The sequence below is a fragment of the Zootoca vivipara genome, chromosome 1 (genome assembly GCF_963506605.1).
Source record: "Zootoca vivipara chromosome 1, rZooViv1.1, whole genome shotgun sequence".
Lineage (NCBI taxonomy): Eukaryota > Metazoa > Chordata > Lepidosauria > Squamata > Lacertidae > Zootoca > Zootoca vivipara.
The window spans coordinates 129,843,481-129,859,459 of record NC_083276.1 but is presented as its reverse complement, the minus strand read 5'-3'; the positions used below and the strand labels follow the sequence as shown (position 1 = coordinate 129,859,459).

At 43.7% G+C, this 15,979-nt stretch overlaps 1 protein-coding gene across 5 annotated transcripts in view; it reads left to right on the top strand.

Annotated features, from left to right (window-relative positions):
• The window catches only part of ERBB4 (erb-b2 receptor tyrosine kinase 4), an 818,250-nt gene that overhangs the window by 590,298 nt on the left and 211,973 nt on the right, over positions 1-15,979 (top strand). For all 5 annotated transcript variants that reach the window (XM_060282309.1, XM_060282298.1, XM_060282293.1 and 2 more), the window contains exons 6-8: positions 4,671-4,789; positions 10,942-11,083; positions 14,775-14,888. In XM_060282309.1, coding sequence (XP_060138292.1) covers positions 4,671-4,789; positions 10,942-11,083; positions 14,775-14,888 — 375 coding nt within the window. The remainder of the gene's footprint in view (positions 1-4,670; positions 4,790-10,941; positions 11,084-14,774; positions 14,889-15,979) is intronic.

Below are 15,979 nucleotides of genomic sequence, written 5' to 3'. Positions count from 1 at the left end.
ACTTTACTGCTCCATATGTTAAGTGCAATCTTTACCTGAGTCCCAGGTCTTCTGGCCTCTGTCATGTGTGCACACACACCTACTGAAGTTTACTTTAAAATGGTTCTTCACTATTTTATAACTAAGGACTGCCGGCCATGGGCATAGCGAGAATTTATGTTGGGAAGGTGCAGGCTTTATGATGGTGGGAGGCAGAACCTCAGTTAGTTAAGTAAGGTAAAGGTAAAGGGGGCCCTGACCATCAGGTCCAGTCGTGTCCAACTCTGGGGTTGCGGCGCTCATCTCGCTCTATAGGCCGAGGGAGCCGGCGTTTGTCCGCAGACAGCTTCCAGGTCATGTGGCCAGCATGACGAAGCTGCTTCTGGCGAACCAGAGCAGCGCACGGAAACGCCGTTTACCTTCGCACCGGAGCGGTCCCTATTTATCTTCTTGCACTTTTGATGTGCTTTCGAACTGCTAGGTGGGCAGGAGCTGGGACCCAGCAACGGGAGCTCACCCCATTGCAGGGATTCGAACCGCCGACCTTCTGATCAGCAAGCCCTAGACCAGGCATCCCCAAACTGCGGCCCTCCAGATGTTTTGGCCTACAACTCCCATGATCCCTAGCTAACAGGACCGGTGGTCAGGGAAGATGGGAATTGTAGTCCAAAACATCTGGAGGGCCAAAGTTTGGGGATGCCTGCCCTAGACTCTGTGGTTTAACCCACAGAGTATTTTTATTTATTTATTTGATGGGGGGCATCTGCCCCCCTGCCCCCCCGGCTATGCCCCTGCTGTCAGCCCCTTTGCCAAGCTCCTTTCCTGCATCTGGCCAAATCCTCCTCCTCCTCCTTTTATACCTAACCAAACCCCCTTTCTCTGCACCTCGCCCATTCCTCACCTATCCCCTCACAGCTTATTAACTCAAGCCCCTTTTAAAGGAGGAATGAGGTGCTTCAGAGAGCACTTTTCCAACGCTCCTTCCCCTCTGTTAGACCTCCCTGCAGTGCCCCTTAAAGGAGGAGGAAGGACATTTTCAGGGTTTTTAAAAATCTGTTGTTCTAGGCCAGTTTCCCATCTGAGCAAATTGCTGCTCAGTTATTCACACAGCTTTCTTGCCTCGCTGTCTTTGCTGAAATCAGTCCATAGCTTGGCCCTAACTACTAAGGCTACTATTATGATTATTAATTTATCCATACCCTACTTTTTCACTGACAAGGACTGGAGGCAGCAACAGATAAAGTAAGAACAGCTATAAATAATAATTAACAAGTAATTTAGCATTTATAATGAGAGAGAGAGAGAGAGAGAGAGAGAGAGAGAGAGAGAGAGAGAGAGAGAGAACTCTCCAACGGTTTGGCTTCACCCCACCCTCTTCCATAGTTTCCCAAGACAGACGGATGACAACAACAAAAAAGATATAGATATAAAAGATCTATTCAAAACATTCAGGCAATCGCAATGAAAACTACATCGCGCTCTTGTCTCAGAACCTGACAGCAAGAGCAGACTCCTGCTGAGGCCTGACACCTTTTCTAGGATCATAACGTGGGTGAAAAGCCTTCACTAGAAAACCTGATTGCACAGAACAGGGGGAAACGTATGGTAGAGATGGGTGACTTGCTCTAGACTTGAGTGGTTGGTTTGAAAAATAAATCAAGTTGCATAAAAATAAATAAAAACCAGCAGAAATGGCTCTGATTGTTTCCTGGGGGAATCTGATTTGGACCTCAGATTATTATCCAAGAATTAAGGGGCTTTGTGATGCTCACCTCGTATTTAAGACTGGCATTCGGAGTTCCCCAACCTGGTATACATGCCTGAGCCCAATGAACTTTGACAGCATCTCTCATCTTGTGAACAGCCTGCTCTCCGAAGTCAGGAATGCAGAGAGCTAGAAATATCCAAGTAGGTTTCCTTCAATAAGGAAGGAAGTAACCAGGGCCGTCTTAAGCACATCGGGCGCCCTGGCGCCTGACGCGCAGAGATCGCTCCGGCGCCCCCGCCCTTGTGGGCGGGTGCAGGGCGCACCACCGGGACTACCCCTAGAGCCAGGCCTGGAAGTAGCTAAGGCAAAACTTTGCAAACTGTGTGTCACGACACGTTGGTGTCAGCAACAGTGTGTCACACAAATGCTCCCCATACTTCTGCCGGGCTGGAAAGGGGTTAGTTTCACCTCCAATTTGCTAGTAAAAATGAATTACTGTGTCGTGAAATAATGCATGTCTAAAAAGTTCATCACCAACATGAAAAGTTTGGAAAGCTCTAAGCCAGGCATCCCCAAACTCTACAACTCCCATCATCCCTAGCTAACAGGACCCAGTGGTCAGGGATGTTGCGAATTGTAGTCCCAAAACATCTGGAGGGCCGAGTTTGGGGATGCCTGCTCTAAGCTAAGATGTTGTCACAAAAGATAGGTGGCACTACAGATATAAAATTTACAGTATGTTATGGTTTAAGATAAAATCACATTAAACACCTGGTAGATTGGCAAAAATGTATAAATCAAAATCAAATAAGTGTTGGAAATGCAAAGAAAAAGAAGGTACTTTTTATCATATGTGATGGTCTTGTCGTAAAGTTAATGCTTACTGGGAAATGATATATAATGAGTTGGAAAAGATCTTTAAAATAACATTTGTAAAAATAAAAAACAGAAGCTTTTCTTTTGGGAATCATAGGTGTAGAACTACCCAAAGAGTACAGAAATTTATTTATGTATGCAAGTACAGTTGCAAGAATGTTACTTGCCCCAAAATGGATAGAAGCAGAAGTCCCGACGAGAGATGAATGGATACAAAAAATTATGGATTATGCAGAAATAGCAAAACTGAATAAGAAATCAAGATAACAAACTTTTTTATAAAAGAATGGAAATGGTTTATTGAACATCTACAAACAAATTGTAAACAAATAAAGACATTGGCAGGATTACTGTAATAATCTGCAGTTTCAAAAGAATATATAATCAAAATAGATGAATAAAAGAATTAGCTAAGTTAATTTAGAATATGCAGGAAATGATAAAATAAATTTAAGGAACCGCGGAAAGAGGAGGAAGGAAGTCGAGTTTTGAAATGTTAAAACAATTGTTAAACTATTGAAATGTATATAAATGAAAACTATAAATAAAATTATATATTAAAAAGATAGGTGGCACCATAATTTGAGCACTTCAGAGAGACGAGCCTGTGTTTGTATGTCTTCCTACATTTTCAAATATAGAACTAACCTTACATGAACACTGCAGGATTGCAGTAATAGCAGTCGTTTCCCTATTGCCTTTAAATAGAACCTTTCCCCCCTCCCATAATGATTTGAAACTGGTCACCCGAAACTGGCATCATGCCTTGGCTATCATGAGCAGTGCAAACAGCATCCATCAACAGAGATGGGTAGATATATGATAAGCTTGCCTGTGATAAGCTTATCCTATAAGGATAGGCTTCTTTTTGAACCTGGAATCGGCCTTCCTCATCTCTATATGGTGATAAAAAGAAGTCAGTATTTTCTCAGACTTACTAAGCTTAGGAGAACAAATCCCAGGGCAATCAAGGTCCTCACATATTTTTCCCTGAGGATCTGCACGTTTCTTTAATCAAATGATATTCAGGTAGAGACAAGTAAATTCTGAAGTGCTTGTTTTTGGCTGAAATATTGCAAAACTTAAAAATATTTAGTTGTGAAAATACTAACATGCTAGGCAAAAGCATTGTTCTGTTACATAAGACACCAAGGTACTATGCATATAAAACAAAACTCACATCTGAAATATTTTGCTTGTATACATTTAATTTGATTTTTTTTTTTTTTAAAAAAAAAAACCATACCCCAGCTTTTTGTACTGCAATAGCTTGTGCTCTATTAAACTGTATGATAAGTAATTTGGTTAGGGCAGCTGGCAGCTGGTGAGCACTGGACCGGATGGGACTGCTTGGTGGCCCAGAAATCACAGAGATGTGGCCAAGTTATAGTTTTCTCCTAATCTTCCTCCCTTGCAAAAAATGCCACATACACTTAAGCATTGAGAATACAGTGGTACCTCGGTTTATGAACACAATTGGTTCCAGAAGTCTGTTCATAAACTGAAGTGTTCATAAACTGAAGCGAACTTTCCCATTGAAAGTAATGGAAAGTGGATTAATCCGTTCCAGATGGGTCCGCGGCGTTCGTAAACCGAAAATTCATAAATCGAGGTGTTCATAAACCGAGGTTCCACTGTACTGTACAAGTGCTTAGCACTTAACTAAACTGAAAAGAAGTATAAAAAAATTCCTTCAGTAGCACCTTAAAGACCAACTAAGTTTTTATTTTGGTATGAGCTTTCGTGTGCATGCACACTTCTTCAGATACCTATCTAATACCTTCTTCAGATAGGTATCTGAAGAAGTGTGCATGCACACAAAAGCTCATACCAAAATAAAAACTTAGTTGGTCTTTAAGGTGCTACTGAAGGAATTTTTTTATTTTGTTTCGACTCAGACCAACACGGCTACCTACCTGTAACTGAAAAGAAGTATGTTTTGGTCATGTTAGCATGTTAGCGTGTCACAGAATAACGGAGAAAGCAGTAATTTATTTGTGTTGGGGACCCCTACCTTAATTTCCCTTTTCTCTCACAGTGTCTCAGTTGTCCAGGCTGAACTTGCATTCTGTGCTGATATCGTTTATGATTTCTCTGCCCTTTCCAGTGACGAAGATGGTATGCGCTGAGCAATGTGATGGGAGGTGTTATGGGCGCTCTGTCAGCGAATGCTGCCACCGTGAATGCGCCGGAGGCTGTTCTGGACCAAAAGACACGGATTGCTTTGTAGGTCTCACCCTTTGCTCCTTTCTCTCTTCCTATCAGCAGCTTTGCTCATTCTTAGGCTTTCTCACCAAGGAAATGTGTGTGTGTGTCTTTAATTATACTGCATGTACAGGGGAAGATATTCACTCACCGTTTTAGCATTCATATTTTCCCATTACATTTCCGTTACTTATCAGCTTATTTCACCCATTGAAACATTTATGAGATTTGCAAATAGAGATTTGAAACCATTTATATGCTAATTGGTATGATTTTTATCTTAAGTGAAAATACATTTTACTTTCCTAAAAATTAACATTTATAGGATGTGGGCCTTTTATTTCAGAAGTTTGACTTTAAACAAAAGACAGGCCGTCATATTTGCTAACAACAGAATATAAGAGCTGCTGCCTAAACATGAAGGAAGCCTAATTTATTTCTGTGGAGCTTCTGATGGCAGCCTCAGTCAGGTATACACAGCTTAAACAACCAGGTGGCCAAGACTAAGTTTTGCTAATAGATGTGATGCCTAAACTGTTTGAAACATATCACAAACAATGTATTGCACATGTCAAGTTAGGATTAGGAGCCTCCCAGTTGGGAAATGCAATGCAATGGAGCATTTCAGAGATAAAATTAATGTGAAGAATCGGACTCAAATATTGTATTTCCATTTTAATCTAGAAGAGCTGGATTTTGAATTTCTTTGCATGAACTGGGAAATTGTTTCAGCTCTAACTTGATGTCACTGAAATGGTACTCAAAGCAGAACAAGAACATAGCTGGGAATTAACATCCTTAATTAAAGGTTGTCGTTTGCAAGGTGCCCCTTTGCTCCTGCCTGCTGTACACCTTTATATCAAAAGAACGGGTGAGCTAACAATACCCATTCTTCTAAAGAAGACTGGCTTTGAAATCAGGGATTACAAAAGTTGGGGAAACAGTATGTAGCCTGTTGGTTTAGCTACCAAGGGCTATTTTTTCTCCCCCTAGTGTCCGAAAAAGTATTTTTTTTATTTGCCTGATTTCTTTTATGTTGGAGGCCAAATTAGGCATGATCAGAGGAATCCCACCAGTGTGTGAAAGGTGTGTGTGTGTGTGTGTGTGTGTGTGAGAGAGAGAGAGAGAGAGAGAGAGAGAGAGAGAGAGAGAGGGAGGGAGAGAGGGAGGGAGGGAGGGAGGGAGAGCTTGTTCTTGTGTGTAAGTGTCTGGGGTGATGAATCACAGAAGGGGAAAGAGGAAGGTCCAGCTCCCCATACCTGCATATCTTTTGTTGTTAAGATCAGTGGTTCAAGCTAGATGAGATGGTGAGAGATTCATGTTATGATTTCCTATGGGTTTGTCAAGGAGCAGGAACTCTTTTTGAATTCAAAACACAAGCACACAAACGGGATGGAGGCTAAGGATTTTATTAGCTATCCCAAAGAAAGCCACAAAGCATTGCCTTTATCCCTCTAGCTCAGGCATCCCCAAACTGCGGCCCTACAGATGTTTTGGCCTACAACTCCCATGATCCCTAGCTAACAGGACCAGTGGTCAGGGATGATGGGAATCGTAGTCCAAAACATCTGTAGGGCCAAAGTTTGGGGATGCCTGCTCTAGCTCAGTGTTTCTCAACCAGTGTGCCTCCAGATGTTTTGGGACTACAACTCCCATCATCCCTAGCTAGCAAGACCAGTGGTCAGGAATGATGGGAGTTGTAGTCCCAAAACATCTGGAGGCACACTGGTTGAGAAACACTGTTCTAGCTGCTGGGCATTCTGTCAGCAGCAGACATGGCTATTGAAGATTGAGATGCAGCCGGCAATGTGCAGCACTTTGCGATCAGGCTGTGCGGAGGTTCCCAAGTTTTGAAGCTCTGCAGTTCTGAGGATCTGACCAGCAGCAGTCTTCTGAGACCTATATGCTGTTGGGGATTCTACAAGCTATGCCTGATGTTTGGGTGACACATCAGTTTCCTACCAAAGGAAAAGGCTAGTTAGTATTTGGCAGGCAGCAAAATACATAACTCCTAAGAATAGCCTCTATCTATGCCCTACTCTAAATGCCAGCTGAAGCCTTGTCTTAAAGATACAAATTCCCACAACTGTGCCATCTCAGCATACAACCAACTTCTGTAGTGAGAAACTAATACTGCACAAAAGTAGCAGAATTAAAGGCCTGCTTAAAGGCCTAGCAGCCCTAGCCCACAGGATTGCATAGTCATGCAAGAAACATTGTTGCAGTCCTTGAGATAACAAAGCTTTTTCTGTAATATTCCAATACAGGGTTGTGGTTGTTGTTGTTGTTGTTGTTAAGTTAAAAATGTGTGGATGTTCCACAGAAATGCACATGGAAAATAGCACCTTAAATATGCATCTCAAAAACATTTCAGGGGGAATGGTTAGACCTTATGTATGCTCCCCACCCCATCACCTAAGCTCTTGGAGTGTACTTACCTCTACTGAGTCCTGGAAGAGACAGTACAGTGGTACCTTGGTTCTCAAACTCTGTTCGACTCCCGAAACCATTCAAAAACCAAGGCGCAGCTTCCGATTGGCTGCAGGAGCTTCCTGCACTCAAGTGGAAGCCATGTCGGACTTTTGGCTTCCATAAAAAAAATGTTCCAAAATTTGGAACACTTACTTCCGTGTTTTCGGCATTCAGGAGCCAAAATGTACGAGTACCAAGGTGTTCAAGAACCAAGATATGACTGTAAAGCAACTCCCAGTTTACATGGGGGTTACATTCTGGGCTCCCTCCTGTGTAACTGAAATTGCGTATGTTGGGAGGACCCTGGAGGGGCAGCGGGGCTTGCACAGCTGATGCACGGGGAAGCTTCTTCCCCACACATCAGCTGAGCCGAGACTCACTGCCCCTCTGGCTCACATAAGCAGGGGAGCAGCAGGGCCTGCACAGCTGACATGTGGGGAAGCAGCTGCCGCCGCCGCCTTACTCGTCAGCTGTTAGGCGGGAAGGCCTCTGGCTCATGAGGGGATCTTGCCCAGGGCCTGAGGAGGGCATCATCTTTGGGTTCTGGAGAGGGTCTTCTCCAGGGTGCTCTGCATATCCAGGTTCCTGACACTGCTTGTGACACGTGCAAACAGAGCACATGTAAATGGGAAGTTGCTGAAAAAGCTGAAAAAAACTAGACCTCATTCTATGCTACAGGAAGCCAGGCCCACATGCCTTTCTGCTCCAGCTCAAGAGCATGGAATGCTCAGTCTAAAATATACCACCAGTACTTGTAAACAATACTTAAAGCCACAAATTTAAAATTTGATGAACTCTTCAGAATGATTTTAGTAGATCCTTAATGAAAGGTTATCATAGCTTTGGGCTATACGTCATTAGCATTCTACATCATTATGATATAGTTACTAAGCAATTCATTATGATGATAAGGTGCCAGGGCAGAAAATGAATAAAGGCACTAGATTGAGGGAAAGAATTAAATGAGTTATGTTATGTATTAATTAAAGCAATTTCAGCATATGCTGCATTAAGAGATGGTCCGACCTATAATGCCTGCTTCCTCGAACCTATAGTATCCTGCGGTGAAAATTGCTAGATAAGGCAATCATCCATTGTTCTCGCAAGGGCTGGCATGTATTCATTTGTGTGAGCATTCTTGAAAGCAAAGCAATGCCTATCTCTGCAGCATTAATGTTTCAGTAAATGTACTCACAAGGATTTAGAGGTATTTAGAGAATAATGAGACTCAAAATTAAAGTGGATCTAAACAGGTCTCTCACTGTACTTTGTGCCTTTAATAACTCAGCAGTAATTCAACACATTGGTCTTGTTAAATTAAAAGGGGTTCCATTATAAAAAGCCTTGCATCTACCTCACCAAAACATCCAATATGGTGTCCACTTAAACAGAACCAGCCTTTACCATTTGCACCGTAAAATGATTCAGGGAAATCTGTGTCACTCTTCCCAATTTTGCTGTAATCCTACTGCCTAGAGTTTACTAGCTGACACCCTGTTTCCTGATGAAGGCTTCCAATGCTTTAAACAATGGCATGCCTGACAATAAACAGAAACACTTGCTTACATAGGCATCCCCTTGATCTCTCAATCCGACTCTCCTGTTTTAAATTGTTTTGTTGTTCTAATGGGATTGTTTTAGTTCATATTTTAATATTTGTGTAGCCGGTTTTTATACTTATAAACCATGCAGAAATCTACCTTGATGTGGTGTGTGTGTGTGTGTGTGTTATTATTATATTATATTATTAATATTTCAAATGGTGTAGCCCAGGGATGTCCAACTTCCAAGAGACTGCGATCTACTCCCACTATAAATAAACTGGCAGTGATTTACCCATTGGATTGACCAGAGTTGTTGAGCTTTTTTTAGGGATCAGCAAGTGATCGACCAGTAGATCAGTTGGCTTACTAAATTTTTGCCCAATGCACAGCTGCTAAAGGTACCCATTCTGTACCAGTTAGCAATTCTGTTTACGCCTCCTTCAGTTTGCATGGGATCATATCTCTCTCCACCATCTTTAGTTGACAGCAGGGAGAAAGTGCTTCTAGCTTTCAGTTCATGGCAGGCCATACATTACTACTGAGATTGGCTTGGCACCCTGATCCTGAGTCTGCTTTAGCAGGAGAGCACAAACAGAAAGTACACTGTGCACTTGCCGCTAAACCAGCAGCACAACCGTCAAGGGATACCCAATTGCTTCCTGCCATGGAAACCTCTGCTCTTGAGCCGTGTAGTAAAAAATGATGGTAGCTTTTCTTTTATCACTGCAAGGACACCTCCACCGTGCTGTGGAAAGGATAGGGCTAGAAACACTGTTGATTGCTACTGCTGTCTTGTCACTTACATTCAGAATGGTCAGTGCGATGGCATCAGATTTGTTTTTATGATAGTGCCAACAGTGGCGGTTCATCCTATTTTGCCACCTGAATCAAAATGGGAAGGTGTTGCCTGCCTCTCAACACCTGCTGAAGCATTGCTTACCAGGGTTGCAGTGGTGGCGGCTTCAGGCAGGATCTCACAAGATCTTGTGGAACTCTCATAAGAGTTCCGCAAGATCTCACGAGATCTCAACAGAAGCCACCGCCACAGCTGTGCAACTCCCATGATGGCAAGGGTGGACATAGCACCTGCAGGGGCACCACTTCATGGGTTTCCACCACCTGAGGCTTCACTCGGCCTCAAGGGTGCTGAGAACTTAAGGCACAATCCTACAAACTAGCATATCAGCGCAGAATACCGTGATCTGAGGCTGGGATCTGGGCTCAAGATGGAATGTGTGCATTTAGGCCTTAGAGTCCTCTGCTCACCCAGAAAAGGACCGTGGTGTTAGCTCCTGCCATTTGCTTATGTTAGGTAAATGGAATAGTACTTTTTGCCTGTTGCACTTTGGGTTCCAGCTTCTCCAGCACTTCAGCAAAAATTTAAAGGTCCTCTCTTGGCGATCATCACATGGACGATGTTCTTCAGTTACGCCTGTCATACCCCAACCCCTAAGCAGAGACTTATAGCTCTAAGCATACCTGCCAAGTTGCTGTCCGAGAAATAAGGGACCAGGCCGGAAGTAGCAGACCGGAAGTAGCGCTGCCGCCATTTTGGAACTGGTCGGAGCATGCTCAGAAGTGACGGTGCTGCTTTGCCCAGTTCCAAAATGGCCACCGCGCCAGAAGTCACACTGCAGCCATTTTGGAACTGGGCAGCATCAAAAGTCGCTTCTGAGCATGCTCCGCCCAGTTCCAAAATGGCCACCGCACCAGAATAAACCGGGAAAAAGAAAAAAAATCGTTTTTTCAGCTAAGAACAGCTGGAAAAACGGGGATTTCCCGGAGAATACGGGAGACTTGGCAGCTATGGCTCTAAGTCCTATAAACATAACACGAGCTGTGGCCTCCCATTCCCACAGTGGTCAACCGCATGCCTCTGGAAAGCCCAAAAGTGGACTCCCAGCTCCCGATCCTCAGCAGCTGGTATTCGGGGGCATGCTGCCTCTGATTACTTGGGGGTAATATGCAGTCCTCATGACGTATTATTTAAATTTCTCAAATTAGACTTCAATTGAATTTGATGACTCAGTAACTGAATGTTATTATTTACATAGATTGAATACCTTAAGAAACTTATTTCCTGTTGTTATTGTCAAGGGTCTGTTTATTAAATGCCGATGAAAGCTCTGAGGCAAACTGTTCTTTCCTGTTTTGCAGGCTTGTATGAATTTTAATGACAGTGGAGCTTGTGTCACGCAGTGTCCGCAGACCTCAGTTTATAATCCTGCCACCTTCCAGATGGAAAACAACCGAGACGGCAAATACACCTATGGTGCTTTTTGTGTCAAAAAGTGCCCGCGTAAGTTACAGGAGGAGCGTTGCCTTTCTTCCATGAAGGACAACTGTTTCAAAGTGGCACCGTAGAAGTCTTTTTAAAAAAAATAATTGCAAAGCCTGCCAAATGTACAGTGAAGTTAACGATGAGAAAGCACCCTATTTTTCTTCAACGGCAATATATTGGAAGTTATAACTTACTCTAAGAATGGCATTGTTGAATGCTGACATTTTAATAACACCCTATAACTTAGAGCCCAAAATCCATGATAAATGTTTTGGTTTGTGTGGTCAAAATCTCAGCTTCTATCCAGCAGCAGATGTCAATTATGGAGCAGATTCTAACATTTCCTTTCTTTAAACAAGGTCTCATTTTCATTTCCCCTCAAACATAAGTGGAATTTTTTTTTAAAAAAATGTTTGACCTTTTCTTGAAATTCAAGTGTGTGGTTTGGTAATATGAATCAGAACAGGCTTGTTGCTATCAAGGCACATTAAAATATCGCTCCCAACTCCCAACGTTACAATGGATACCAAGGAGGTTTCAGTCAGTTTGAAATATAAAGTATTCCACCATAAATGCCTTTCAGGTACAGACTATTAAACTGGATTACTAAAACTATTTATATGGACTGTTCCCAGGGGGAATAGTGCAGAGTATGTGGCTGAAGAATGTCTTTCCTTCCTTCTTTCAGAAGTAAAGGTAAAGTTAAAGGGCCCCCTGACCATTAGGTTCAGTCGTGACCGACTCTGGGGTTGCGCGCTCATCTCGCATTATTGGCCGAGGGAGCCGGCGTACAGCTTCCAGGTCATGTGGCCAGCATGACAAAGCCGCTTCTGGCAAACCAGAGCAGCACATGGAAACACCGTTTACCTTCCCGCTGTAGCGGTTCCTATTTATCTACTTGCATTTTGACGTGCTTTCGAACTGCTAGGTTGGCAGGAGCTGGGACCAAGCAATGGGAGCTCACCCCGTCACGGGGATTCGAACCACCGACCTTCTGATCAGCAAGCCCTAGGCTCAGTGGTTTAACCACAGTGCCACCTGGGTCCCCTTCTTTCAGAAGTAGATAGATACTAATGATTGTTTCTTCTGACCCCCTGAGTCCAGCCACCCACTGCCAGTGAAGACGGCAAGCATTATCACATTGCCAGAGCATTTAGCATGTTCTGTTGCTGCGTAGGCCCGCTCAAGTGGATGTAAACTGAAAGCATGCAAACAACCCTTTATATGTTCTTATTTCGATAAAATCTTTGGGGGTCACATATATTTGATATTTGAATATTTTGGAGTTTAAGGATACAATCTTTTAAACATAGATTAAAGAAACTGAGGGGGGATCTGTGTAAGGGAGTCTCTTAAGGATGGGCTAGTATAATTGTTTATTGACCTAAGTGATGAAATAGACGTGTAGAAATGGACATTGTAAAACAAACAACCCAGTTTTTTCAATCACACACAGTCCCTGTCAGTGTAGTCACTGAATGATGTGCATGTTATGTGTGAAACTGTTCTTCCTCGACAATCTTTCCCAATTTCATTGTTGTGTTGCATTTTTTTCTGATACAAGTAGCTCTGAGCATGCTACAAGCAGAAAAGTATGGTGCATATAATAATATCCAAGAAGTGAAAGCAGTGTTAGAAACTGAGATATGTAAGCTAGGAGCTAACTGGCACCTTAAACCCAGGTTATGGGCACAACAACAGAATGTCTAGGCGTGCTTTTTTATAATGAGAATACAAAGCTGAAAATGAAGGAACTGCAGCTAAATAATTATGTTCATTTTTCGCATGGTCTAGTCCTTCCCCTGCCCACCCCCCTAATATTCTTGAGAAGGTCTCCTCTCCAGTCTTCAGATAGTAGCTGGAAGTGGGGAGGCAGAAAAAGGTCCTCCTTTCCATCCATTTTGCAGTTTTAATCTGAAGTCTTAGGCTCCGTACAGCGCCCAGAGCTGAGAAATTGCTCGCACTAATGAAATTCCATGGCGCAAAATGCACCTAGAACAATGGGAATTTCGAAAATTGAGTGAAAGGCAGTGCCCATTATTCTTTCTCCCATATTTTTTTATTCACAACAACCCAGTGAGGCAATTTAGGTTGGGAGATAGTGGCTGGCCCAAGGCCCCTCAGAGAGCTTCATTACCCATTTGAAGCTGAGTCTCCCTAGTCCTAGGCTGACACTCTCAACACTATGCCACATTTTCATGGCAAGCAGCACCTGCTGAAATCCCCTCTTCTACATAATTATAGAGGGACCCAGGTGGCGCTGTGGTTAAACCACTGAGCCTAGGGCTTGCTGATCAGAAGGTTGGCGGTTCGAATCCCTGTGACGGGGTGAGCTCCTGTTGCTCGGTCCCGTTGCCCCCGTTGCTCGGTATGATACTGTTGGACGCAGGTGGTGCTGTGGGTTAAGCCACAGAGCCTAGGGCTTGCCGATCAGAAGGTCAGAGGTTCAAATCCCCACAACGGCGTGAGCTCCCGTTGCTTGGTCCCTGCTCCTGCCAACCTAGCAGTTCAAAAGCACATCAAAATGCAAGTAGATAAATAGGAACCGCTACAGCGGGAAGGTAAACGGTGTTTCCATGTGCTGCTCTGGTTTGCCAGAAGCGTCTTTGTAATGCTGGCCACATGACCTGGAAGCTATACGCCGGCTCCCTCGGCCAATAATGTGAGATGAGCGCGCAACCCCAGAGTCGGTCACGACTGGACCTAATGGTCAGGGGTCCCTTTACCTTTACTTTTACATAATTATTAACGGTGCTATCCTAGTTATGTGAAGCAGCTATAGACATATGCTTTGCATACATCTGGTTCAATCCCTGTCATTTACAGTAAAGGGGGTATTTCATTGTAAGGTTGGGGAAAAAATCCCTGCCTAAAAAGCTTGAAGAGGCGCTGCCAGTCAGAACAGAGAGTACTAGATTAAACAAACCAATGATCTGGCTTGTTGTACGATATCGTCATATTACCATGGATCCCAGAACCCGGTGTGCTTTGTCAGCACCAGCATAATAAGCTAGAATCGGGGGAACTTTGACTTTTGACACAGTTAGTTGTAATGATCTATGGTTAAGTAGAAAAGGTATACATAAGTTTATTTTTTGATACTAGAGCAGCATTTTGCTAACTAGTTGAGGAAATGAAACCAACATTTAGTATGCCTAAAAATATACATTCCCATTTGGTCATTGTTTTGAAAAGTTAATTGCCATTATCTACAAAATTGAATACCCCGATACCTTCTTTTCCCCCTTATTTTTTGTCTGCATGAGCATAAGACTGAGATAATTCAAAGCATCTTTTATTTTATCCAGTGGTTGGTATACCAGCTTGGCTGTGACCGTGTATCCTTTGATGCTAAAATAACATTTCAAACATTTTTCCAGAATACAAACCTCATTAAGATGGAGTTACAGCGTCAGCATCTCAAGGGAAATGAAACTTTTAAAGAATGTCGAAATTAGCAACAACATAAAGCAACAGGGATACAGGAGAATGCGAGCTTAGAGAAAACTTCAAAAGATAAAATGCAGTTCTGAGACAAATACATAAAAATGAATCGTGAATGCAGTAGCAGAAAAGGGGGACCCACATCCCATTTTCCCCAACACCTCTCTGCTTTAAAAAAGGGGTGTTCAGATTATCCATTGTGTGAAGCCTGTAGATGGTTTTCTTTTCAATAATACACTTTCCTCTTTTTTTTACCTCCTTCTAGATAACTTTGTGGTTGATATCAGCTCTTGTGTGCGTGCCTGTCCCAGCCCCAAGATGGAAGTTGAAGAAAACGGCATTAAGACATGTAAACCATGCACTGACATTTGCCCTAAAGGTAGGCTGCTCTTCATTATACTTCTGACCTTGTGTGCTGTACTATGGCCATGACACAAAGCAAGGAACTGATTTGGAAATGGCATGAAACTAGTGAAACCTAGATGCGGTATGGGGCAGGCCATGATTGCTCTCCTTGGAACTGGGATCTTACCTTCCAAGTCCCGGACTGCAGAATCCGGGACCGGCAGCCGTGTGACACTGGAAGTTGCGTCGACGTAACTTCTGGTGTCGCTTTGCCCTTCTATGGGCACCAAAAATGGCCGCCGCCGGCTTCGAAAGTCGCTTCTACGCATGTCAGGAAGTGCGTTGACGCAACTTCCGGTGTCGCTCTGCCCATCTATGGGCACCCAAAATGACCGCCGCCGACACCGGAAGTCACGTCTATGCACTTCCGGACATGCGTAGATGCGACTTTTGAAGCCGGCGGTGGCCATTTTTGGTGCCCATAGAAGGGCAAATCAGAAAAAAAATGGCCGCAGGCAGGAGAAAATAATGGAGAAAAACGGGAGACGAAGTGATACGGGGGACCACCGGGAAAAGGTAAGTAAAAACGGGGGTTTCCCGGGGAAAACGGGGTACTTGGCAGCTATGACTGGGATACTGATCTCTGTCGGCGGTCTGGTGGCAGGTATGGAGATCCTGTCATGATGTGTTTCCTCATTTAGCCCAGTAGAGTAGTGTTCCTCAAGAGCTGGAACCCACTTGGATTCCCAGCCTGAAACACGGGACCCACTTTGGAGCTAGGGAGGGTGCAGAGCCTGACCTTAGCCCACAGGTGGCAACTGCATTGTGAACCTTTTCTCTTTTGTGTGTACATCGCTCCCCTGTGCCTCCTCCCCTTGTCCCTGCAAGGAAGACATGAAGCAGCGCAAGAGCAGCGCATGTCCAGTATTTGAGTTGGGAGGGGAAGGAGGCTCCCTTCCTTAGGAAAAGAAAATGGCCACAGTTGGGCCATAAGTGTCAAGGTGGGAGTTGGGAGCAAGTCAGCAATAATTAATAAGGTGTCAGTGAAGTTAACAAAAAGCTCAGGCCAAGTGATCATGTAGCCTTATCAGCTACTAAGGGTCCTTTAAGTTGTGCCCAGGCAAG